At 39.9% G+C, this 27,111-nt stretch overlaps 1 protein-coding gene across 4 annotated transcripts in view; it reads right to left on the bottom strand.

The window, feature by feature from the left end:
* Positions 1 to 26,841, bottom strand: part of LOC126362740 (odorant receptor Or2-like) — a 48,721-nt gene extending 21,880 nt beyond the window's left edge. The window contains exons 1-2 of one of the 4 annotated variants that reach the window (XM_050007906.1): positions 26,739 to 26,841; positions 13,419 to 13,524 (exon numbers count right to left, since the gene is read on the bottom strand). In XM_050007906.1, coding sequence (XP_049863863.1) covers positions 13,419 to 13,524; positions 26,739 to 26,806 — 174 coding nt within the window. In that variant the 5' untranslated portion in view covers positions 26,807 to 26,841. The other 3 variants (XM_050007908.1, XM_050007905.1, XM_050007907.1) reach the window with 3 other exon arrangements.
* Between the last annotated feature and the right edge of the window lie 270 nt (positions 26,842 to 27,111).

Raw genomic sequence — 27,111 nt, 5'->3', positions numbered from 1 at the left:
TCCAAAAGGAAAGCTGAGACTTCCAATCTTAATTCGTACAACCGAGAGAGTGAATTCCCACGTGAGAGCCACCTAACTTCTGTAGGGAGAAGCAGGGAATGATGAAGGCTTCCCATATCTTCACACAGTATTGTGAAAAGTCTTGACTTCAACGGCCTTGATTTTATGTAGTTAATGATAAGAATGGATTCGTCTAAAACTTTCTTGAACGAAACAGGCATTTGTTTCGTAGCTATAGTGTATCTGTGGAGAGCACAGTGACTACTGCTGCAATTCTTGGCGTTTTCTTTTATTTTCATTATTGCTCCAACTCTAGGACCCGTCATAGCTTTTGCACCATTTGTGCACACATCTATGCAATTAGACCATGAAACTTCGTTAATCCTTAAAAAATCATCCAATAGACAGAATATTTCACCAACTGTTGTGTTGGCAGGTAGTGGTCTGCGCAACAGGAGGACGGTCAAAAGAAGAACAATCACAAGAAGCTCGACAGTCGGATTTATTATGCGAAAACGCTACAAGTACTCCATTGGTTGCAATATCTTGTGAAAGTGGAATAACCAAGAAGCGTAAGTACAATGAAAGCTATTTAGAAATGGATTTTATGGAGACAATGGAGGGTGAAGCTCAACAACCAGAATATTCATAACGGACAAAAGCCAATAAAATTGCTAATCCTGCAACATCAGTGGATTCATCTATGTGCAGAGAAAATGAATTGTGTTGGATGCAAGAAACCAGAGTGTCTTTCACATCATTTGACATGTCAACAATACTTCTCTTGACAGTATTTTTTGATAATGGCACCAAAGATAAAAGCTTTACTGCCTTTTTGTCTAGCGTGCAAGAAACAATATCATTAACACACGGTTTTATGAGATTTTCTTCAATGTTATGAGCCTTGCCTGTTCTTACTACTCGATAGCTAACCAAAAAAGAAGCTTTTAATGAATTTTCATTAATTATTTTTAGATGAGTTTTCATGCAATGTCGAGAAGCAACTAGTTCAGCACTCTTCCTTTTGAAAAATTCAATGTCTTTTGCCTGGAAATCCGGGTGAGTATCTTCAAAATGACAGCACAATTTAACTGGAACCATTGAACTGTCCGGAAGGACTCATACACAAATTACACCTTGAGCTTTACCCTCCTTTGTCTCCATATAGTCCATTTCTAAATAGCTTTTATTGTACTTACGCTTCTTGGTTATTCCACTTCCACAAGATTTTGCAACCAATGGAGTACTTGCAGCGTTTTCACATAATAAATCCGACTGTGGAGCTTCTTGTGATTGCTCTTCCTTTGGCTGTCCTCCCTACTCATTCATCTCAACTGGAAACTTCCCTTGTTGTGAAGGCGATGGAGAAACTGCACCCTTCTTCAATGATCCTGACTTCAGCCACCGATCCATGTTAGAAGTAATAAACTGGTCAAAAATCGACTTATGAAATAGGTAGTGCACTGACAAAGCAAGTTTAACATTTAATGATGCCTGGGGCCGCATACGTGCCAGCGAGTGCTGTGATTGGTCGACAAAGCTCGCTCCGCGCATGCATAAAAGGTTTCAACGCATCTAGCACCATGAGCCGGCACACAAACGACCCCCGTATTGTTGCGAAACAGTTGATCAGATAAGCCGCATTCTCCGGCACTAAACTGTGTATGCGTTCTCACTTAGGAACCGCAAAGGCTGCCTGGGAATACTACCTGAAGTAAAAGTACACACGTTTTTCACATGAAAAAAAATAGTGATGAAATTGATTTTCACATTTTTATTAAATAATTTTACTCATTATTTTACACGTTTTAGTGAAATGGCCGCGGACCCCCTAGAAAGAGCCAGCGGACCACTAAGGGGTCTGCGGACCACACACTCAGAAGCCCTGAGCTAGATTATATAATGGTAAGACAGAGATTTAGGAACCAGGTATTAAATTGTACGACATTTCTAGGGGCAGATGTGGACTCTGACCATAATCTGTTGGTTATGACATGTAGATTAAAACTGAAGAAACTGCAAAAAGGTGGGAATTTAAGGAGATGGGATCTAGACAAAATGATTAAACCAGAGGCTGTATAGAGTTTCAGGGAGAGCGTAAGGGAACAATTGTCACAAATGGGGGAAAGAAATACAGAAGAAGAAGAATGGGTAGCTCTGAGGGATGAAGTAGTGAAGGCAGCAGAGGATCAAGTAGGTAAAAAGACGAGGGCTAGTAGAAATCCTTGGGTAACAGAAGAAATACTGAATTTAATTGATGAAAGCAGAAAATATAAAAATGCAGAAAATGAAGCAGGCAAAAAAGAATACAAATGTCTCAAAAATGAAATCAACAGGAAGTGCAAAATAGCTAAGCAGGGATGGCTGGAGGACAAATGTAAGGATGTAGAGGCTGATCTCACTAGGGGTAAGGTGGATACAGCCTACAGGAAAATTAAAGAGAGCTTTGGAGAAAGGAGAATAAGTTGTATGAATATCAAGAGCTCAGATGGAAACCCAGTTCTAAGCAAAGAAGGGAAAGCAGAAAGGTGGAAGGAGTGCATAGAGGGTCTATACAAGGGTGCCGTAGTTGAGGACAATGTTCTGGAAATGGAAGAAAATGTAGATGAAGACGAAATGGGAGATACAATACTGCATGAAGAGTTTGACAGAGCACTGAAAGACCTGAGTCGAAACAAGGGCCCAGGAGTAGACAACATTCCATTAGAACTACTGACAGCCTTGGGAGACCCAGTCCTGACAAAACTCTACCATCTGGTGAGCAAGATGTATGAGACAAGCTAAATACCCTCTGACTTCAAGAAGAATATAATAATTCCAATCCCAAAGAAAGCAGGTGTTGACAGATGTGAAAATTACCGAACCATCAGTTTAATAAGCCACAGCTGCAAAATACTAACGTGAATTCTTTACAGACGAATGGAGGAACTGGTGGAGGTCGACTGGGGAGGATCAGTTTGGATTCCGTAGAGGTGTTGGAACAGGTGAGGCAATCCTGACCTTACGACTTATATTAGAAGAAGGATTAAAGAAAGGCAAACCTATGTTTCTAGTATTTGTAGACTTAGAGAAAGCTTTTGACAATGTTGACTGCAATACTCTCTTTCAAATTCTAAAGGTGGCAGGGGTGAAATACAGGGAGTGAAAGGCTATTTACAATTTGTACAGAAACCCGATGGCAGTTATAAGAGTCGAGGGAGATGAAAGGGAAGCAGTGGTTGAGAAGGGAGTGAGACAGGGTTGTAGTCTCTCCCCAATGTTATTCAATCTGTATATTGAGCAAGCAGTAAAGGAAACAAAAGAAAAATTTGGAGTAGGTATATAATCCATGGAGAAGAAATAAAAACTTTGAGGTTCACCGATGACATGGTAATTCTGTCACAGACAGCAAAGGACCTGGAAGAGCAGTTGAATCGAATGAACAGTGTCTTGAAAGGAGGATATAAGATGAACATCAACAAAAGCAAAACAAGGATAATGGAATGTAGTCAAATTAAGTCAGTTGATGCTGAGGGAATTAGATTAGGAAATGACACACTTAAAGTAGTAAAGGAGTTTTGCTATTTGGGGAGAAAAATAACTGATGATGGTCGAAGTAGAGAAGATATAAAATGTAGACTGGCAATGGCAAGAAAAGCATTTCTGAAGAAGAGAAATTTGTTAACATTGAGTATAGATTTAAGCGTCAGGAAGCCGTTTCTGAAAGTATTTGTATGGAGTGTAGCTATGTATGGAAGTGAAATGTGGACAATAAATAGTTTGGACAAGAAGAGAATAGAAGCTTTCGAAATGTGGTGCTACAAAACAATGCTGATGATTAGATGGGTAGATCACATAACTAATGTGGAGGTATTGAATAGAATTGGGGAGAAGAGTTTGTGGCACAACTTGACAAGAAGAAGGGACCGGTTGGTTGGACATGTTCTGAGGCATCAAGGGATTACAAATTTAGCATTGGAGGGCAGTGTGGAGGGTACAAATCGTAGAGGGAGATCAAGAGATGAATACACAAAGCAGGTTCAGAAGAATGTAGGTTGCAGTAAGTACTGGGAGATGAAGAAGCTTGCACAGGATAGAGTAACATGGAGAGCTGCATTGAACCAGTCTCAGGACTGAAGACCACAACAACAACAAGTATATTCACACAGGTTAAATCAATGTTGGTATAAATTATCAATGACATGGGAAATCTTGATTGTTACTCACCATACAGAGGAGGCATAGAGTCACAGACAGCCACAATGAAAAGCAACACTAGAAACATTTCAGTTTTCCTCTGTGATTGTTTGCTAAAATGGAATTTTATGTGGTTATTTGACAGAGTGGTCCCAAATTAATCTAGTGTGGTCTCATTGTTATAAATATGTATTAACAAGGACAGAAAGTACACAAAGAATAACCAGCACTCAGGCAGCAACTGAGCAGCGATAGCAGACAACACAGGCCAGGGCAGTGGCATTATTACTGGAGTACTGGTCATTCATCTTCTTTTAACATCCCTTTTAAAACATACTGATAAAACAAATATCTGTTGAATGTGAATGTAAAATTTTGCTTTAAAAAAATTTTGTTTGCAATGGGAAACAAACCAACGCTTTCCATCCACACTGGATGTCAAATGAAAAATGTGATGAGCAGTATTCATTTGGGCTGACACCATCTACACGTAGCAAAAATGAAATTCCACATATCCACTGAAAAACCATACAAAATGCACCCAACTCTTAAGAGAGACACCAATTTTTAAATAAAATATCATAATCTATATTTCCAGTTGCAGAATATGACTCCATATATTAGTTACAATCAGGAGACTCAACAGGATCCAATACAAATGTTCAGACAAATCCATAAGATAACCAATCTTTATGGATCATCTTATAGAGACCAATGTGGATGGACTTTTTACCAACCTGAATGTTTGGTGATGCGAAGTCTTCTACACTCTGAACTAAATGTATTAGAGTGACACATGAATTGACTGACTGCCAAATTACAGTACTGATTGGAAGTACGAGGGCTGCATCAACACACAATTGGAACATGAACTGTTCATATTGATCTTAGGCTCAAAGACTCAGGTCTGGAAAGAAAATACTGTGACTATAGCTCTGCTGAAGTTTAGCACTTTTTATGTATCTCAACCAGTTCTTCAGGCCCTATCAGGCTCATACATCATTGGTAGGATTGTTGGAAGTCCTGCTACCACAAGCAAGTTCCTCAGACATTGGTATTCTGGTTTGGATGAACTGAGGGAGCTGACTAATGAAACTCAGGCAGTTGGGCCATGAAGAATATGCTCAGCTAATTCATGGTCCTGCCTTCATACACAAAATTTAGCTAAAAAGACAATAATATGGACTTTAGAAACCAAATTCTTTTTACAACTTTTTATATTGGCTCAATAAAAGAATAGATGATGATGATGATGATGACAATGATTGGTTTGTGGTGCTCAACTGCACAGTCATCAGCACCTGTACACATTCCCAATCTGTACACATTCCCAATCTATACACAGACCACTCTAGCAACTCTCATGAATGGTGATGGAATGAAGATGGCAACACAAACACCCAATCCCCAGGCAGAGAAAATCCCCAACCCAGCCGAGAATCGAACCCAGGATCCAGAAGTAGCAATGCTAGCCACTAGACCATGAGCTGCAGGTTAAAAGAATAGAAACACCCAGATCTGGGCTGAGATTGTAATGAGCAGCCACTGCTAGCAAATGGTGCTAAACCTTAACATATCTTGGCTCACAGCCATCTCAATCCAGATGTGAGTACTTTTTAATCTGATAAGTTGTGATGCCATGAGTCCTTATGCTGATGGTGTGCCAGCAGATACATCAAGTTAAGTTAGTCACATGGCTGTCAGTCAGTCTTCAAGTATAGATGATTGTACAGAATAGCTAACCGCACTGTCTGCAGTGGAGTTCTACGACATTTAGTAGACATAAAAAAATCCACAATGTTGGACTAACCACTGCATGACATGAAAGTCTGAACTGGTTGTTGGTATCTTCCATAGTTGGTTCCTTTAATCCTCTTTAAGGTATAATTAAAAGCTCTCTTCCCAGTCATCTTTTTTCTGTACCAGATTTACTAAGATGGGTTTTGGAGGTAAACGTAATATGATTCTCCAGGGCAAATGTCATGTTAATATCATGAAGAAAGGTGAATGAATATATAGCAGCAGTGTGTATGTCTGTCCCAGCATCTCATCTCAATCTCTTGGGTGGATTTCAGCCAAATTTGGTACACATATACACTCCTGGAAATTGAAATAAGAACACCGTGAATTCATTGTCCCAGGAAGGGGAAACTTTATTGACACATTCCTGGGGTCAGATACATCACATGATCACACTGACAGAACCACAGGCACATAGACACAGGCAACAGAGCATGCACAATGTCGGCACTAGTACAGTGTATATCCACCTTTCGCAGCAATGCAGGCTGCTATTCTCCCATGGAGACGATCGTAGAGATGCTGGATGTAGTCCTGTGGAACGGCTTGCCATGCCATTTCCACCTGGCGCCTCAGTTGGACCAGCGTTCGTGCTGGACGTGCAGACCGCGTGAGACGACGCTTCATCCAGTCCCAGACATGCTCAATGGGGGACAGATCCGGAGATCTTGCTGGCCAGGGTAGTTGACTTACACCTTCTAGAGCACGTTGGGTGGCACGGGATACATGCGGACGTGCATTGTCCTGTTGGAACAGCAAGTTCCCTTGCCGGTCTAGGAATGGTAGAACGATGGGTTCGATGACGGTTTGGATGTACCATGCTCTATTCAGTGTCCCCTCGACGATCACCAGAGGTGTACGGCCGGTGTAGGAGATCGCTCCCCACACCATGATGCCGGGTGTTGGCCCTGTGTGCCTCGGTCGTATGCAGTCCTGATTGTGGCGCTCACCTGCACGGCGCCAAACACGCATACAACCATCATTGGCACCAAGGCAGAAGCGACTCTCATCGCTGAAGACGACACGTCTCCATTCGTCCCTCCATTCACGCCTGTCGTGACACCACTGGAGGCGGGCTGCACGATGTTGGGGCGTGAGTGGAAGACGGCCTAACAGTGTGCGGGACCGTAGCCCAGCTTCATAGAGATGGTTGCGAATGGTCCTCGCCGATACCCCAAGAGCAACAGTGTCCCTAATTTGCTGCGAAGTGGCGGTGCGGTCCCCTACGGCACTGCGTAGGATCCTACGGTCTTGGCGTGAATTCGTGCGGCGCTGCGGTCCGGTCCCAGGTCGACGGGCACGTGCACCTTCCGCCGACCACTGGCGACAACATCGATGTACTGTGGAGACCTCACGCCCCACGTGTTGAGCAATTCGGCGGTACGTCCACCCAGCCTCCCGCATGCCCACTATACGCCCTCGCTCAAAGTCCGTCAACTGCACATACGGTTCACGTCCACGCTGTCGCGGCATGCTACCAGTGTAGACTGGTGAAGCGTGTAGTGTAGATGGAGCTCCGTATGCCACGGCAAACTGGCTGACACTGACGGCGGCGGTGCACAAATGCTGCGCAGCTATCGCCATTCGACGGCCAACACCGCGGTTCCTGGTGTGTCCACTGTGCCGTGCGTGTGATCATTGCTTGTACAGCCCTCTCGCAGTGTCCGGAGCAAGTATGGTGGGTCTGACACACCGGTGTCAATGTGTTCTTTTTTCAATTTCCAGGAGTGTAGCTTACTTAAAAAGAAAAGAAGCATTGTGGGGGTCTTAGAACCCCATAGCTTCCATAGGAGCACAGATATGGGCAAAAATGTGTTCCCCCTCCCCCCCCCTCCTCCAAAACCCATAGAATGTAGACAGCGCTGCACAACATGTTGTGTGGGGATGGCATCAGACAGCTTTATCAACCTCCTTTGCACAGCAACCCTGCAAGGGCTACGCGTGTAGATGGGTATGGTTGAGCAGAGGGACGGAGGAGGAAATTGATAGTGAGATAGGCGAAGCATGAGTGGTTTGAGTAATAGGGCAGAGACAAGTGGGAGGGGGAGGAAGAGATGGACAGAAAGACGGGGAGGAGGAGGGGGGAGCATATGCGTGCAATGTAAGTTTTGAATGCGTATGTGGGCAAAGCCGCAGAAAAAGGCTAGTATCTAAGTTAAAGACACTAGAAATTGCAGCTCAGAGAACAAGACATTAATCAGGCAGCAAAAATGCTGAAGTTGTAGTTTACAGTACACAACTGGAACAAAGGAGTGCATTACGCTGACACATTTGACTATTGATCTACATTGTTGGCAACAGTCAATTATGAGTGCAGAACACATTTTGCAGTTACATACAGTTTTTCTAGGAGTGAACTCACGATTTTTGGACGACATGGTTGTGGAGAGAAGCAGCGATTAGTATGATTAATCAATAATTCAATAACAGTCTTAATTGCATTTATTATTGTTATAATACCGCCAACCGGTTTCAACCCGACGTAGGGGTCATCTTCTGAGCGTTTACATCATTGGTCGACTGCTGGTGGTGTCACTCCTGTCTACATAACAGCAGGAAACTATGAAATGTGCCAGTTGATTTGCTCTTTACTTTATCTGGTCAGATCCTGTGGTGTATAGTATGTGCCATTCCCCTATCAGATATTTTCGTGGTGGCTGTCTCATCAATGCTACTAGTTTCCTGCCGTTATGTAGACAGGAGTGACACCACCAGCAGTTGACCAATGGTGTAAACACCCAGAAGATGACCACTACGTCGGGTTGAAACCGGTTGGCGGTATTATAACAATAATAAATGTGATTAAGACTGTTCTTGAATTATTGAACTCATGACGATGTTAATTATGACTACAGGCACCTCAGCAATGAAGATTTCAACATCTTTGGTGACACTTTGGAGACCATCCGCTTAAAAGAAATGGGGCCTAGGAAACCGGCAATTTATGCCTTATTTAAAGCATAGCTGGCACATATGTGACTGATGTATCATCAAGAGAAATACATAATAAAAAGGAACAACCTCCAAGGTTTATTTTTCATGCTTACTTTCATTCTTAGATATGTTACAAATTTTAAATAATGATGACAGAAAATATGATTATCCTCCCACGAAAAAAATGCAAGACGAGTTACTGAGCAATTTCTTCCTCTTGAACTTCCCAGATTTCTTGCTCACTCAACAAATCTGACATGTTTGTAGCAGAATTACAGCAAACTGTGAAATATAACAAGTATATGCACGGGAACATAACTGTGATTGTAGTGGCTCAGCCATTCACAAAAGCAGCTGTTATGTTCACTAATATTTCTTTCAAAATAATTATAGAAATTGACAACAGAAGGCAGCTCCAGTCAAGAGACAGATAGTGAGATGTCTGCACATGAAATGAGTCCAATCTTGGAGCGACAGATCGTTCACGTGCTGAGAAACCCACGGCCCGACACTTATTCGAGTGCAGTCTTTTTAACACAAAGTTGTGGCACAAGCTATGCTTGGGCTTTGTCTCCAAAATGTCAAATAATTCTCTTATACAAAGATGGATAAATCAATCTTTTATAACATAAAATGTTAATTAATACATCATTTATCATTCCCAACCTCATTTACGTACAATCACAAGACACATTCAATTTCAACAATAAAAAACCTTACAGTTGTTGGTACAATCTTTGCTTTAAAATGTGTTGTTAAAATGTATATACAAAACAGTAAAACCAAAGCTAAAATAATAGGTCACAGCAATGTGGCTGGTCGATTGCCTACTGAATAAATAGATGAGACAGCCACCATGAAAATATCTAATAGGGGAATGTCACATACTATACACCACAGGATCTGACTAGATAAAGTAAAGAGCAAATAAACTGGCACATTTCATAGTTTCAATCTGCACATACCTATGTCCTACTTTCCAGACTGCTTAAAAGCTCTTCTGCATATCTCGCTGCAGTGGTACTTCTGGAAAAAGGCTACTCCAGAGAAATATCAAAGTCAAGGAGTGGGGATGTGTACAGAATGAATCATTTGGCCAGCATTGAAGAATATACTGTGATAAAACTTCCTTACAGATTGAAACCATGCGCCAGTCTGAAACTCAAACCTGGTTCAAATGGCTCTGAGCACTATGGGACTTAACTGCTGAGGTCATCAGTCCCCTAGAACTTAGAACTACTTAAACCTAACTAAACTAAGGACATCACACACATCCATGCCCGAGGCAGGATTCGAACCTGTGACTGAAGTGGTCGAACAGTTCCAGACTGTAGCACCTAGAAACGCTCGGCCATCACTTCATGTCAACCTAACAAATGTGATGAACTGGTACAGACAGAATGCAGCTTTGAAGTGAACTGAGTGGAGTGGATAACTCAGTTGGTAAGCAAATTGCTAGCAAATGACAAGATTCATGACTCAAGTTCTGGTACAACATATTTCATTCATATGTCAGGAAGCTTTATAACATCACACACTCCATTGTAGAGTGAAAGATACTTTCAAGAAACAGTCCCTATGCTACAGTAAGTCATTATGTCCTGTCAAATGGGACCACTAAAAAAAATGTTAATCTGGCACTAAGATGACACTGATAACATTAAAAGTTTGTTGTTATTATTATACTGGTACATACTGATACACATTACAAAAATGCATGCATGTGAGGTATGTTCCACATCACCTCCTAAACCACTTAACAAATTTTAACCAAATTTGGTACACATATCACTTACACTCGAGAAAGAAGAGTTCTAAGATAAGAACTACCTGCCTACTGAAGGGGGTAGGGGTGAAAAAGCAGTGTAGCCCACAATGTGCAAATACTCGGAATTTACTCAATACAGTATTTGAGAATTAGAGCGCTTATCCCCTCCAATAAACTTAACACACAATTCCAAACCTTTACAAAACTTTTTCACACTGACACCCCTGTGGAAAGATGAAAGGAATAAAGTTTATTGCATATTACATTTTCATTGTTCATGCATCAGTCACAATTTAATTTATTGCCGCTTTGCTATTAACTCTATTAATGACACATTTTGCAGACAGTATTCACATACTTCACTGAATGTACCTGCAAAATTATATATTGCACAACACACAGTTCAGGAAATGGGATGTCATAAACACTGAGCTGCATGGAAACGAAACTGCACTAAGTATCTGTACCTGGAGTAGCAGAAATAAATCGTATACAAAAACCTTTCTTGTGAATCATTATGTCTATTAGTGAAAACCATACCAAAATTCCTACTAGTTCCTCAGATTAACCTTGACACACAGACAGAAAAACACAGGAGGGGACTTCAATTTATAACTCATATAGGTGACTCTAGGCTCCAAATCCAGGATGAGAAGAAAGTAACTCCCTGCTGAGAGCTGCTGGACTTTTAATTATCAAGTCAACCTTTGATTAAACAAAAACTTTTGTTTCAGTGGTGCTAAATGTATCTCATGCTGCATTATTTACTAAACAATAACTATCGCAAAAGCAGCTAAAAGGTGTCCTATAACAAAGTGTGAAAGTCCATAAAGGAGGTACCAAGAATGTGGCATGTTCATCGGTGGATCAAAAGGCCTCTGAAACCCATATCTTAAATCAAACTATGTATCAAGGGCAAAAGTGCAGCCAACTAAACACCAATGACAGAAAATTTGTGGAGGTCCTGCTGGCAGTGTCCACATAGCTTCAAATGCTATGTGTGTCAAGACAGTTGCTTACCCTGACACTATATATACTTTGCAGCAAAGCATAAATTTCATTGGTGTTTACAGGCACAGTAAGTAATGAGATGACCAAGCGTATACATTTAATTTTATAAACTTGCGTGCCATATCTCTTTGTAAGCAAAAATCCCTATATTCCTATATATTTGATCGGAATTTGAAGACCATGCTTACCCAACTCACTTTCTGTGATTTAAGTAAGGCCTTTGACTGTATTGACCATTTTGTTTTTCTCTCTAAATTGAAGAACTATGGAATTTATGGCAAAAGTTTAAAGCTAGAGGAATCATATCTGAATGAAAAGCAAGCTGGTTGAGAAATTTGCAAGTTCTAGAGGTAACCCATCTAACCAACCTGAAGTTTAATGTGGAGTGTCAAAGGGATAAACATTTGGACCTCTTCTGTTCTCTGGATCACAGGGATAAAAAGTAGAATCTCTTCTGTTCTGGTCAATGACTTACCACAAAATATTGATGCAAAAAGACATGTATGTTTACAGATGATACCAGTTTTGTTTCTGTAAACTCTGTATTGTAGGAACGGGAACTTAAAAAAAATATGAGTTTGTTGACAAAGTTCAGCATCTTGGTGTAATGTAAGTGGGCTGCCATTAAATGAAAGAGAGACCCAGAATATATTTTCAGCCTACCAAAAACTTAGAGAAACAAAAAATATAAATGTAATTCAGAAGAAGGCAATCAGAGTAATAGTAATGGGTAGACAACATAACACAGTGAACACTTTTGTTACTTAAATATGTCTTAAGAGTATTAATTTATATATTTCTGAAAGTATTAACTCATACTTGCTGACTATCAAATGTAATTGTAATGAGTAAAAGAGACAAGTATACCAGAACCTATACATCTCTACTCACAGTGCAAAACACATTAGAAAATGTGAACAATAATCATGACACCCAATGTACAGATTGTCCAAGGAAGAGCAAATCCATTTTACTCATTAGAATAATTTCTGCTTTGTCAACACAAGTATGGGTTTGTAGTAACATATTTAAGTAGAATTACCCTTTAATAAATGCTGACACTGTAGGTTAAGTGCATTGACAAATTGTATTGTATGTATTTATGGCAAATATAACTTATAAAATAAATAACATGAATGTAAATGTAGATTATGATTAGGGGAGAGGGGCTGTATACTGAGAGGCATGTGCACCCCTGTAAGAAGGTCGAAAATACTTGCCAGAGAAACAGGGCTAGCACACAGTAAAACACTGCCCATCTTTTTAAGTGCAAAATACTAGCTCTCATCCAACAACTTCCAGGGCAATGAGCAATTTCTGTTAACTACTCCCATCAATGTTAAGCTTCTCATTGCTCCTATAGTGCACTAACTTAATATTAAAACTGGTCCACAAAAAATTGGAGTTGAGAAGCCCAGGGTTAAACACAAGCATAAAAATGGTCAGGATGTCATAAGGAATGACAGCATAAATGTCAGGCCATAATATATAGGATATCCAAGAATACCCACAATTTATTTCCCAGTAAGTGCTTGGACCAACTGAGAGTATATAAAGCTTGAAGCTTGTCTTGTAATAAAATGTTCTGAGAGGAATAAAAAATTGGAAGGGGTATAGGTAACCGCTAACTTTCTAGTCAAGGTACTGCATGAAAGACAGGTGCCTAAAGAATGTGAATCTGTAGCAAAGTTATAAATCTTTATTTTAAAAATTATAACACATGACTCACCAAAATCACTGTGAGTTGGAAACCCGTGAGACAGAAGAGTGTGGCACTGCATAAAAACTGTGTTAAAAACACAGCATTTACAATAGCCTCTACACCATCAATGTACCTATTTAGCAAATAAAAATGCGTTAAGTTATTGTGCTTAGACAAGCAAATGTAGACAATGGATGCCAATCTAATTACAACAGAAAAGAAATAAATGAAATATCGTCTTTCTTGTGTTGTCCTATTCTTCACTGACACACACAATATTAAACTCTTCTATCTGATATCTATTATAAACACTATAAAAAGCAAAACTTTTATCACAATTTTTGTAGCTCTGTCCCAAATTTTTTCAAAGGTAATCTTGAACACCTATTTGATTTGGATTTAGCACTTATTAAATGATTTATCCAGAATTAGATATATATTACATTTTTATTTGTAGATTTTGTCATTAGTTTTAGTTAAGCTGGTGAAAAGTTTGACAATGGGGTTCTACGTTTATCAGAGAGTTCAGCATAAGGCACAAAGCTGGTTTCTACCACCACACATCATCTTTGTATGCAAAAATATATCAGACTGTATTTGTTTGCTACATAGTGTCACACTAGATTGCATTAGTTATGTTTAATTATTTTTCTTAATAATGAGGATCAGTCTGCAGGCCAGCCTGGATGCTGTTGTTAGGTAATTTCACGCTTCCCCCTTAGTGAATACGGGGCTGGTACCCAAGTTGTGCCTCTATTACATGACTTGCAAACATTTAGAAAATTTTCACTCACTTTGATGTAACTAACAGCACACACAGACAGTTGGGGTAAAACCATTCAACCCCTGGCCATAACAGGGTGGCAACAGGAAGGGCAGCTAGTCACCCTTAAATTAACCATGCTAAATCCTTTAATAACTGTGTTTACCCTTTAACAGTGTGGGACAAAGACACAAGAAAAAAGGAGAAGTTGTTTTTCTTCATCAATAATCTTACTTCCCAAAAAGAATGAGTGTCCAGAATTTGGCCTAGAAAATATAGTCTATCTTACCTACAAGTACAGCTGAAGGTATCATCCCTACCACATAAAAAATAGGCAAATTCCCATCAAGCATTCACTACCTAGGCAGACATTTTTGTAGATCCTGTACATCTTTACCACATTTTCAACAATATTATGAGAAGGAAAGTTGCTACTCAGCATATAGCAGAGATGCTGAGTTGCAAATAGGCACAACAAAGACTATCACAATTAAAGCTTTCAGCCATTAAGGCCTTCGTCAACAATAGACACACACACACACACACACACACATTCACGCAAACACAACTCACAAACACGACTGCAGTCTCAGGCAGCTGAAACCACACTGCGAGCAGCAGCACCAGTGCATGGTGGGAGTGGTGACTGGATGGGGATAAGAGAGAGGCTGGAGCGTGGAGGGGGAGGGTTAGTATGGTGAGGGTGGTGGACAGGAAATGCTGCAGGTTAGACAGAGGGCAAGGGAGAGGTGGGGAAGGGGGGGGGGGTTGGAAGTAGTAGAAAAGGAGAGAGATAAAAAGACTGGGTTTGGTGGTGGAATGACAGCTGTGTAGTGCTGAAATGGGAACAGGAAAGGAGCTGGATGGGTGAGGACAGTGACTAACGAAAGCTGAGGTCAGGAAGATTACGGGAATGTAGGCTGTATTGCAGGGAAAGTTCCCATCTGCGCAGTTCAGAAAAGCTGGTGTTGGTTGGAAGGATCCATATGGCACAGGCTGTGAAGCAGTTATTCAAATGAAGCATATCATGTTTGGTAGCATGTTCAGCTTGTTGGTTGTCATGCCTACAGAGAATGCAGCACAGTGATTGCAGCTCAGATTGTAGACCACATGACTGGTTTCATAGGTAGCCCTGCCTTTGATAGGATAGGTGATGTTGGTGACCGGTCTCAAGTAGGTGGTGGTGGGAGGATGAGACAAGTCTTGCATCTAGGTCTATTACGGGGTATGAGTCATGAAGTAAAGGATTCAGAGCAGGGGTTGTATAGGGATGAACGAGTACATCGTGTAGGTTCAGTGGATGGCTGCATACCACCTGTGGGAGGGGTGGGAAGGATACTGGGCAGGACATTTCTCATTTCAGGGCACAACATCAGGTAATCAAAACCCTGGCAGAGAACGTAATTCATTTGCTCCAGTCCTGGGTGGTGCTGAGTTAAGAGGGGAATGCTCCTCTGTGGCCAGAAGGTGGTACTTTGGGAGGTGGTGGAAGACTGGAAAGATAAGCCATGGGAGATTTGTTTTTGTACAAAGTTGGGCCCCCCCCATGAACCATGGACCTTGCTGTTGGTGGGGAGGCTTGCGTGCCTCAGCGATACAGAGGGCTGTACCATAGGTGCAACCACAATGGAGGGGTATCTGTTGAGAGGCCAGACAAACGTGTGGTTCCTGAAGAGGGGGCAGCAGCCTTTTCAGTAGTTGCAGGGCAACAGTCCGGATGATTCACTGATCTGGCCTTGTAACACTAACCAAAATGGCCTTGCTGTGCTGGAACTGCGAACGGCTGAAAGCAAGGGGAAACTACAGCCGTAATTTTTCCCGAGGGCATGTAGCTTTACTGTATGGTTAAATGATGATGGCGTCCTCTTGGGTAAAATATTCTGGAGGTAAAATAGTTCCCCATTCGGATCTCCGGGCAGGGACTACTCAAGAGAACGTCGTTATCAGGAGAAAGAAAACTGGCGTTCTACGGATTGGAGCGTGGAATGTCAAATCCCTTAATCGGGCAGGTAGGTTAGAAAATTTAAAAAGGGAAATGGATAGGTTAAAGTTATATATGGTGGGAATTAGTGAACTTCGGTGGCAGGAGGAACAAGACTTATGGTTGGGTGAATACAGGGTTATAAATACAAAATAAAATAGGGGTAATGCAGGAGTAGGTTTAATAGTGAATAAAAAAATAGGAGTGCGGGTAAGCGACTACAAACAGCACAGTGAACGCATTATTGTGGCCAAGATAGACACGAAGCCCACGCCTACTACAATAGTACAATTTTATATGCCAACTAGCGCTGCAGATGATGAAGAAATTGATGAGATGTATGATGAGATAAAGAAATTATTCAGGTAGTGAAAGGAGATGAAAATGCAATAGTCATTGGTGACTGGAATTCGAGAGTAGGAAAAGGGAGAGAAGGAAACATAGTACATGAATATGGATTGGGGGAAAGAAATGAAAGAGGAAGCCGTCTGGTAGAATTTTGCACAGAGCATAACTTAATCATAGCTAACACTTGGTTCAAGAATCATAAAAGAAGGTTGTATACATGGAAGTATTCTGGAGATGCTAGAAGGTATCAGATAGATTATGTAATGGTAAGACAGAAATTTAGGAACCAGGTTTTAAATTGTAAGATATTTCCAGGGGCAGATGTGGACTCTGACCACAATCTATTGGTTATGATCTGTAGATTAAAACTGAAGAAACTGCAAAAAGGTGGGAATTTAAGGAGATGGGACCTGGATAAATTGACTAAACCAGAGGTTGTACAGAGTTTCAGAGAGAGCATAAGGGAACAATTGACAGGAATGGGAGAAAGAAGAACAGTACATGAAGAATGGGTAGCTCTGAGAGATGAAGTAGTGAGCACAGCAGAGGATCAAGTAGGTAAAAAGACGAGGTCTAGTAGAAATCCTTGGGTAACAGAAGAAATATTGAATTTAATTGATGAAAGGAGAAAATATAAAAATGCAGTAAGTGAAGCAGACAAAAAGGAATATAAACGTCTAAAAAATGAGATCAACAGGAAGTGCAAAATAGCTAAGCACGGATGGCTAGAGGAGAAACGTAAGGATGTAGAGGCATATCTCACTTGGGGTAAGATAGATACTGCCTACAGGAAAATTAAAGAGACCTTTGGAGAAAAGAGAACCACTTGTATGAATATCAAGAGCTCAGATGGAAGTCCAGTTCTAAGCAAAGAAGGGAAAGCAGAAAGGTGGAAGGACTATACAGAGGGTCTACACAAGGGCAATGTGCTTGAGGACAATATTGTGGAAATCGAAGAGGATGTAGATGAAGATGAAATGGGAGATATGTTACTGCGTGAAGAGTTTCACAGAGCATTGAAAGACTTGAGTCGAAACAAGGCCCCGGGAGTAGACAACATTCCATTAGAACTACTGACAGCCTTGGAAGAGCCAGTCCTGACAAAACACTACCATCTGGTGAGCAAGATGTACGAGACAGGCGAAATACCCTCAGACTTCAAGAAGACTATCATAATTCCAATCCCAAATAAAGCAGGTGTTGACAGATGTGAAAATTACCGAACTATCAGTTTAATAAGTCACGGCTGTAAAATACTAACGCAAATTCTTTACAGATGAATGGGAAAACTAGTAGAAGCCAACCTTGGGGAAGATGAGTTTGGATTCCGTAGAAATATTGGAACACGTGAGGCAATACTGCCCTACAACTTATCTTAGAAGCTATATTAAGGAAAGGTAAACCTATGTTTCTAGCATTTGTAGACTTGGAGAAAGCTTTTGACAGTGTTGACTGGAAAACTCTCTTTCAAATTCTAAAGGTGGCAGGGGTGAAATACAGGGAGCAAAATGCTATTTACAATTTGTACAGAAACCAGATGGCAGTTATAAGAGTCGAGGGGCACGGAAGGGAAGCAGTGGTTGGGAAGGGAGTGAGGCAGGGTTGTAGCCTATCCCTGATGTTATTCAATCTGTATATTGAGCAAAAAGTAAAGGAGACAAAAGAAAAATTCGGAATAGCTATTAAAATCCATGCCGAAGAAATAAAGACTTTGAGGTGTGCTGATGACATTGTAATTCTGTCAGAGACAACAAAGGACTTGGAAGAGCAGTTGAGGATATAAAATGAACATCAACAAAAGCAAAACAAGGATAATGGAATGTAGTTGAATTAAGTCGTGTGATGCTGAGGGAATTAGATTAGGAAATGACACACTTTAAGTAGTAAAAGAGTTTTGCTATTTGGGGAGCTAAATAACTGATGATGGTCGAAGTAGAGAAGATATAAAATGTAGACTGGTAATGGCAAGGAAAGCATTTTGAAGAAGAAAAATTTGTTAACATTGAGTATAGATTTAAGTGTTATGAAGTCATTTCTGAAAGTATTTGTATGGAGTGTAGCCATGTATGGAAGTGAAACATGGACGATAAATAGTTTGGACAAGAAGAGAATAGACGCTTTTGAAATGTGGTGCTACAGAAGAATGCTGAAGATTAGATGGGGAGATCACATAACTAATGAGGAGGTATTGAATAGAACTGGGGAGAAGAGGAGTTTGTAGCACAACTTGATAAGAAGAAGGGACCAGTTGTTAGGACATGTTCTGAGGCATCAAGGGATCACAAATTTAGCATTGGAGGGCACTGTGGAGGGTAAAAATCATAGAGGGAGACCAAGAGATGAATACACTAAGCCTATTCAGAAGGATGTAGGTTGCAGTAAGTACTGGGAGATGAAGAAGCTCGCACAATATAGGGTAGCATGGAGAGCTGCATCAAACCAGTATCAGGACTGAAGACTACAACAACAACAACAACACAAATTTGGGAGGATAAATACCGTCAGTGAAGGCTTCAGTGATACCCTTAGTATATTTCGAGAGGAATTGCTCGTCACTGCAGATGTGATGACCACGGGTGGCTAGGCTGTATGGAAGGGACTCCTTGTGGTGTAGCCATCCTCGAGGTGGAGGTCAACATCTATGAAGGCGGCTTGTTGGGTTGAGTAGGACCAGGTGAAGCAAATGGGGGAGAAGTTGCTGAGGTTGTGGAGGAATGTGGATAGGGTCTCCTCACCTTCAATCCAGATAGCAAATATGTCATCGATGAATCTGAACCAGGTGAGGGGTTTAGGATTCGGGGTTTTTAGGAAGGTTTCAACCTTATAATCTTACCTGCAGACAAAGGCTCCACCACTGTTGTTTTGAACCGCAACAAAAACTGTGGCTGCTCCAGAGGAGAGAAGTGCAGAGAGGAGAAAAGGGCCGAATGTGAGGAAAATACCAGTATGGAGAATATGGACAATGCACTGACTGCTAGGTTCCCCACAATGGCGAGCTTTGAGACATGCTGCTAGATGGTGTCTTACAGTTCTTTGAGAGTCTATGACAACTTATAATCATATATTAATGCAAATCTGAATACATCAGCGATCTCAGGTAAGTGAGGCACAACCAATGACAATAGCATTTCAATAATTTTAAAACTACTGGAGTTAATATTTCACAGCAAATAAACAATCTCACGGCGAACCTCTGAATTAACACTTTACATGATTTCAACAAATGATATCTCAGATGATAGGATTGCAGAATAGCTATCATCCCAGAAAGCCACATCTATATTGATATTATACACTGACTTGTGATATCTTTTATCTCTTTTTATTAAGCAAATGTTTGTCAAACCACCACATGCTCCACAATTACACTGCAAATAACATTGCATCAGTACCTCATATATTGTCATACTTGTGTTTTTATTTAGTTAACAGTTTACTGTTTTGCTAATAACTTTATTTACATGTTGATCAGAAGTGCTATTAAAAGGCTATGCTAATTTAAAAGTAGTCAATCACATGTGTTAGTGGACACCACTATTGAAAAGAGAACCAAGATGCTTCTGTCAAGAAGGCACACACAATTGTTTCAACAAAATTTGATGACAATAAGCTGTCATGCATCATGAGCACAGTTACGCAAGAATGCTGGCTTATTTATTTATGAACCAACTATTACTTATACTTATTGCAAATGATCTGCATGTAGCCAAATGTTTATGATATTTCTTTATTTAAATATTGTTGTAATAGTTAAGTCCAAGAAATGCTTAAGTAGAATCAAATGACATCTACAGAATGAAAAACGATGTGTTTTTGGTAGGGATGGCCTTAAGCCAATATAAAACCAGACAGCAGCAGAACACTACAGGAGTCAATTAGAGACTGGGACTTTAGAAACGAAGAGCTCAAGGGAGCGATTCTGGCCACTTTGTATTGAGTGCTGGAAGAAAGCAGATGCACCTATGGTAAAATGCGTGATTCAGTCATATAGGTGTCTGACTCTAGGCAGTGAATGCCTGCTGCAATACTGTAACTTTTGGCAGGACTCTAACTCACAAGGGGTTTGAATGTGCTCCAGAGTAGGACTCTAATTATTTCCACTTGATTTACAGAACTGAGAATAGACAGAGTATGAGTTACTATTCTTTGTACGGCATGTGTTAATTTGCAGGATACTATTTTGAGTTAATGAATATTTCATGTATTGTGATAAAGAAATTGACTTAGTTTTTGCGTGTCTCTGATAATGATTTAGTTTGGGGATTTTGTTGCCATTCTTGTAATGCTCTCCATGTAACTTCACTGCATTTGATAAGGATATTTTCTACCTGTATTTTAACTGAATGTTATAGCACCACTTCCTGTTTATTTGAGACATCCTTTCTTGAATAAACATTATTCAGCATAATTCTCTGTTACCTACGTCAATTACAGATGTTAGAATAGAACCTTTGCTATTAAATTATTCATTTACCTTTTATTTTGTATTTGTGTGAATTTTATTATTTTGCAATTCTGGCCAATGCCTAAACTAGTTGACTCCAGGATCACAGCCACAGGTTATTATTTGCAGTGAATTAGCTGTGTGGCGTGAAAGCAGAAATGTGCAGCTCAACCCTGTGACTATAGCCCAAGTAAATCCCATGTAAAGACAAAATTGGTTCGCTCATACGGGATGCTGTTTAGAAGAGCAAGTACACAGCAGTAACTGTTAGGCCCCTTAAAACCTGGGTAAATACTTCTTTTACATTTTTTTCATGTTGTCTGCTCATTGAAATATGGAGATACATTACCCAGCTTCTCATACTACAAGCATCTTGAAGGACTTGGCACACATGTGCTACTTTACTTAAATAATTCTACCTTATCCGATTCTGTATCAACACTTTTTTTTTCTAAGTTTCCCTTTCCCATTTAATGTGTAACTGTAGAGTGCTCTTACAGATAATTTAATGTAGTTACTTTTGGTGCTACAACCAACCAATCTTGGTAAGATATTGCATTTCCCGTTCCAAAATAGTGGCTCAGAGGCACGGCACTGTTTTGTCCAGAAAGGTACTATCAAGCAGTATTACCAATTGTTTTAGAGTTCTAACCATTTCTTCTATTATTTTATGAAAAATGAAGAACAAAGGAAGGAAAGTTAGAGATCAATATCTTGTTCACCATTGGGGATTTAAATCCTACTCATCTTGAATACAACTCCACTGTCTGTGAACTCTTGATAATGAGAAACATATCTTGTAAAACTAAATATGCACACTTATGTTCATTTGAATTTGCACAAAAATACGAATGTGCTCACTCTATAGAGTGTTAAAATTCACTAACATTTCACTCAAATATCCCTTTGTTTGAGAGGAACCCATTTTGACATTTTGTGCTGTCAGTGAAATGACAGCCCACCAAACTACAGACCCATATTCCTGGGTAATGCCTAATTCAAGAGGAGTATTGTACGTTATTCATAGTCTGAATACCAAAGAATGTACCAAACGTAATATGTATGTGCCTCCTGACCGCCATGAAAAGAATGGGATAGTGGGATAATCTTTTGTGATCAGATAACAAAGGAAAAATGCACATGCTTTGCAATGTACAGCATAAATGCAGTATACATAGACTTTTCAGTAATGAAATAATAAAATAATAATAATAATAATAATAATAATAATAATATACAACCTCTATAAATAATGCAGATTCAGGACACTTTAAAGAATATTCTTCTGAACATGTTAGATTACAAATTATAAACTCACGAGTTGTGTTTAATGATGAATTTTAACAGTACAAGGAAAAGATAGATTGCTACTCACCTTGAAGAGGACATGTTGAGTTGCAGAAAGGCACACTGTTCGTCGCACCTGTCTGCAAACTCAAATGCCATCTTTATGGTGAATAGCAGTCTATCTTTTCCCTATGCTCTTGATATTCCATCCAGGAGTTTCAATTGTTTAACAATGAATTTTAAATTTTAATACATTTTAAATTTGTTAATATGCTAATAACAGTGTCACAAAAAATTTTCATCATTAGAGCACTTGTGAATTACTTAAAACTATAAGCCTGATATACTTACGTACCATTTTTCATAAAGATACAGAACTCATTTAGGAACTAAAATGGATTTTCAATTAAAATTATTTTCAGTTGGTCTTTTAATTTGCTAGTAAAAAGGGCTGTGAGATTTTTTGGTGGGGCACTGACTAGCTTCAGCCCAGCATGAACTGCATTTTATTCATATAGTGCTATTCTTATCCATATAGTGCTATTCTGTGCCTATTTCCATGGTATCTAAATTTTTATCTTCTATTATCCTGGTGTAGGTCACAGTTTAAGATTGGACTTATTGTTCTCACAAGCATATTACTTTTAATATATGTACCCTAATTTTAATATATGTACACCTACATTGCTCAAAAAATTAGGATAACATGAGTTTGGGCATCTGCCATACTCCATTGAGCAATTATTGAGGATAGGGTATGTTACTGAAGTATACTTTTATCTTTCAGAAATTAAGTACATAAGAAGTACATAACAAGAAATAAAATAACCAACAGATGTTGAAATCAAACTGGAAACAATCACTCATCCCATCATCTTGGGAGCCTTTCACCGGACCTGGAGAGATTCAGTAATGTGTATGCCATCCATGAGTATATATCACCACCTTGTCATCTATGTGGCGTGCTCCATGTAAGTCTACGGACGTCACCTTGTTCTATCCATTCCAATTCTTCAATGAGAGCCCTTGAGAGTTCTGGAAGAGTCAGTGGTAGAATAGGATGACCACTAACATGTCTGTCAAGCATGTTCCACACATGCTCTATATGTTTTAGGTCAGGAATCACTCCTGGCCATTCCATTATTTCCTTGTCCAGGTTTCACATGAATTCCCTAATGATACCTGCGACATGGTCCCTGGCATTACTGTGCATGATAAGGAATTCAGTGCTACCAGTGTATGCAGCAGTCACCACTCAGTCCAACAGGATGTACTGCATGGCAGTATGGTGATGGTGGAAAATGATAAGATACATACAGCTGTAACATAGTGCCTCCCCACATCATCACAGAACCCTGGACAAATCTGTTGATTTCCTGGACAACAATTGGCAGGTACTGTTCACCATGGCACCTCCAAACATAAATATGGCCATCACCTTGTGTCAGAGCAAATCTGGACTCGTCTGCGAATAACACGTTTCACCTGTGATGAAGTTGACAGTTGACAGGGGAACAGAAGAACTGAAGGTGAGTTGTGAGATGTTTTCATATCAAGTGGAGTATTCATACAGGTTGTCTGGGTCATACGGTCATTTCTCTTTATCTGCTCCCCTGCTCCTGGTCACACACAACAGCTGTAGTGGCCTTTCTGAGATTGTCTTGCAGTGCTCTGGCAGTAGCCATACAATGCCACAATGCACAGATAGGCAGATTTCTGTCTTCACATGGCACTGTAAATCATTAGCGACCTTGTCCAACTTGTCTCCCTGCCATGAGTCCACAACCTATGGATGACACAAGAGAGACATTTGGCATCAGCAGCAACATGACAAAGTCCATCTTCATTGGATCAAACAGACTGCCCTTGAAACTTGCATTGCATAAAGATTTCAGATTGCATGTGCCTGATTGAATAACACACCCACACGTGACAACAGCTGTCCATACACCTTTCTAGAGAACACTGGGATACCATTACTCACTTCCTTCTGAGTTGGTCACCTGATACTGTGATGCATAACACAGCCAATAGAAATGGCAAATGACTTTAGTTGCCACTTACATTGAAAGTGGAAATCTCAAGCTAAGCAATGAGAGCACATGTACCATCTGTATCAAAACATATCTAACATTTAGGATGTTGATACATGTGTTCCCCTTATTCTTTTGAGCAGTGTGTAATGGTAAGTACACCCAATTTTGGAAACAGGTTTTGTCATGATTCTACAAATAATTCCAACAACAATTTTTCTGCAGTGTTACTACTGTACTTAGGTTAGTTTGTAATGTTGCACTCCATGTTTATAACATGTAGTTTAAAGTTTGTGAGAATAATGAATGATAAGCAGATTTTAGCAGATACATATTCTTACAATACTTGGTAATCATGTAAAGCTGTTTTAGACAGCATACAGGATATGAAAGGCAGTGCTGGCTGGCCTGTTTGGACTCTAGTATAACTGAAAGAGATCTCATCCAAAAATGGCTACTTACCCTGAAAAGCACAGATAACTAAATATACAAAACTATTCCCTATATTTTATTGTCTTCAGTAACCTTCATATCCTCACTATATGTTTTATATCTGGGTCCTTCACCAATTTTCTTTATTTTCATTGACCAATGATGTAGTATTCACTATTTCCCTTTTCAGTGTGGCTTCTTTCCTATTCAAACACTACATATTACATTTCCTTTCACCACATCAGGTCACTGAAATACAAATCAGCTTTCATAGACAGTGCATTGCTTATCCACTTATTGATAAAAGGTAGTTACCTGATCCCATTAAAGACTAAATAAATATCTCTTAGCATGTTCTTGGAAGCTTCACAAAGCCAGCAGCAATCTCTATTCCACAGACCCATCTATTGTTTTTCCTCTAATCTCATCAGGGGCCACCCATTCCTAAGGGCCAGAAGTGCCAGGCCTGACCAGAAATTTCAGTATATACTTTTATTCTGTGTACTTTTTAGTATTATACCAAACAGTTTGAGTATGACATGATTCTGGAGCAGTATGAGTGACAGAGACCAGGTGATCAGGCCCAGTTTCTACTGGTCTGTTGTAGAAACACTACCAGCAGCCACACCAGACCTTACTGCTACCCCTCTCTCAACCTCCCCCCCCCCCCCCCCCCGTCCCTCCTTAGGGCACCAATGCCCAGGGTCAATGCCAGGTGGTCTGTACACACCTTCAGATACGGAAAGTGGAGTCATAGTTATGTGACGAAGCTGTTTCCCTGTCTCCAATTTAACCCTTGCTGCAGCATAGCTTAGGGCCAACTCCGGTCAACTAGACAGACCAACTCACACATAATGCCATGTACCCACACCTCAGTACATCCTGCGGTCTCTCCTCTTCCTTGCCCACCTGTCCACGCATCTACACAATGTTTGGGGCCAGCCAGCTTGGGCTCATAGCCAGAGCCACACCGAGGTAATCCTGTGTACTTGGCGGAACTGGCAAACTGCCTGCCCTCCCCAGAAAAAGTACCTTTCCACATTTTTTTTTCTATACAGATAAAAGAAATTTTGTAATTTGTAAGTAGTTTTAATAAAAATGAAGCATTATTGAAAAATATTACTTAAATGAGCTATAAAGATGAAAAATATTACACACAACAAATTAAAAGTATCAATCTAATAAATAAATTACCAACTGTACAAACTTTCAAAACAAATTGAAAGTAAAACAAAATCTGTAACTTAGTGTTTATGGCAGCTACTTTACATTGATTTTATCATAATGAATAACAGAAAGACATATTTTATTTGCTCCTATTAAATTATTAACACTGTATTAACAGGGTGTATACGTGGACAAGGAAAAAAAATTCCCGGATTTCCTGGTTAAAAATACACTTTCTCCCGTATGAAAATACACTTTTTCCGTGCTAAGGGACAGTGTACTCTTCCACGGCACTGTAAAACTTATCAGTCCTATGGTTTTATATGCGGGAGTACTATTTCCCGGTACTTTAGAAAACGAAACTCAGAGGGGGGGAAAAGACATTTTGAAACACCTTTGATGTGCAGCAACATGTACGCTGCATATTTTCGTATTACGAATGTATAAATTTGAATTCCACCAAACACCGCATGTTACTTTCCGAAACATTGAAATCGAGATTATGATGGGCTTTTGCAAGACAGTCATAGCTCATGTCACGTGATCTAGCCAGCTGATGGCAGAAAAGGACACATGATGTAGTGAGCCAATTGCAAGATCACTCTTACGTAGCGCGAACACACAAACAAGAAAAGTTAATGGTTTAAATTAATATACACATCATTCACATTTAATATTGGTCTCGAAGATTAATAGGCTGGAAAAGAAGCTAAGCTTCCACGTATAATGTTGATCTTTTTTGCGCGTGTTACACTTTAAGATACATCACACAAATGTGCCAGTAAAATGACGTAAATGTCTGATCTTTTGGGCTCGAAATTCTTCTAAATGGTCGTCCTCAAAGAGTTGATTTGAGAGTCAAACGCTTTGTGATTTAAGAAATTCATCGTACATTCTCGCACATAGTCCATCTTGCGTGAAAGGAAACTGCTTTGAATGTAACGCTTTTAAAACCACCATTCGCAATATTTTCCCGCGACCTGTTAGAAATAGGTTCGTTTCAGCAGTCGGAAGAGAACGCCAAATAACAGGCGTCACCGCGCTTGCGCAGCTACGATGACGCAGGAAGCCCAAATGTTCGTATGTGTAAAACATTAAAATATCTTACGTATGACATAAAAGAAACAAGGCATCAGATGACATTTCAAGAGCGTCTAAATTTCGTGAACGATACTAAAACGCATAATTCGGCTTAAAATGCACATTCGTATGTAAATTTTCTTGGAGTACTGGTACTGTATTATCTCATGTTTGGTTCTTTATTA

The sequence above is a fragment of the Schistocerca gregaria genome, chromosome 1, assembly GCF_023897955.1.
Source record: "Schistocerca gregaria isolate iqSchGreg1 chromosome 1, iqSchGreg1.2, whole genome shotgun sequence".
NCBI lineage: Eukaryota > Metazoa > Arthropoda > Insecta > Orthoptera > Acrididae > Schistocerca > Schistocerca gregaria.
Note: the sequence above shows the minus strand (reverse complement) of the source record. Positions and strands in the feature narration are given on the sequence as shown.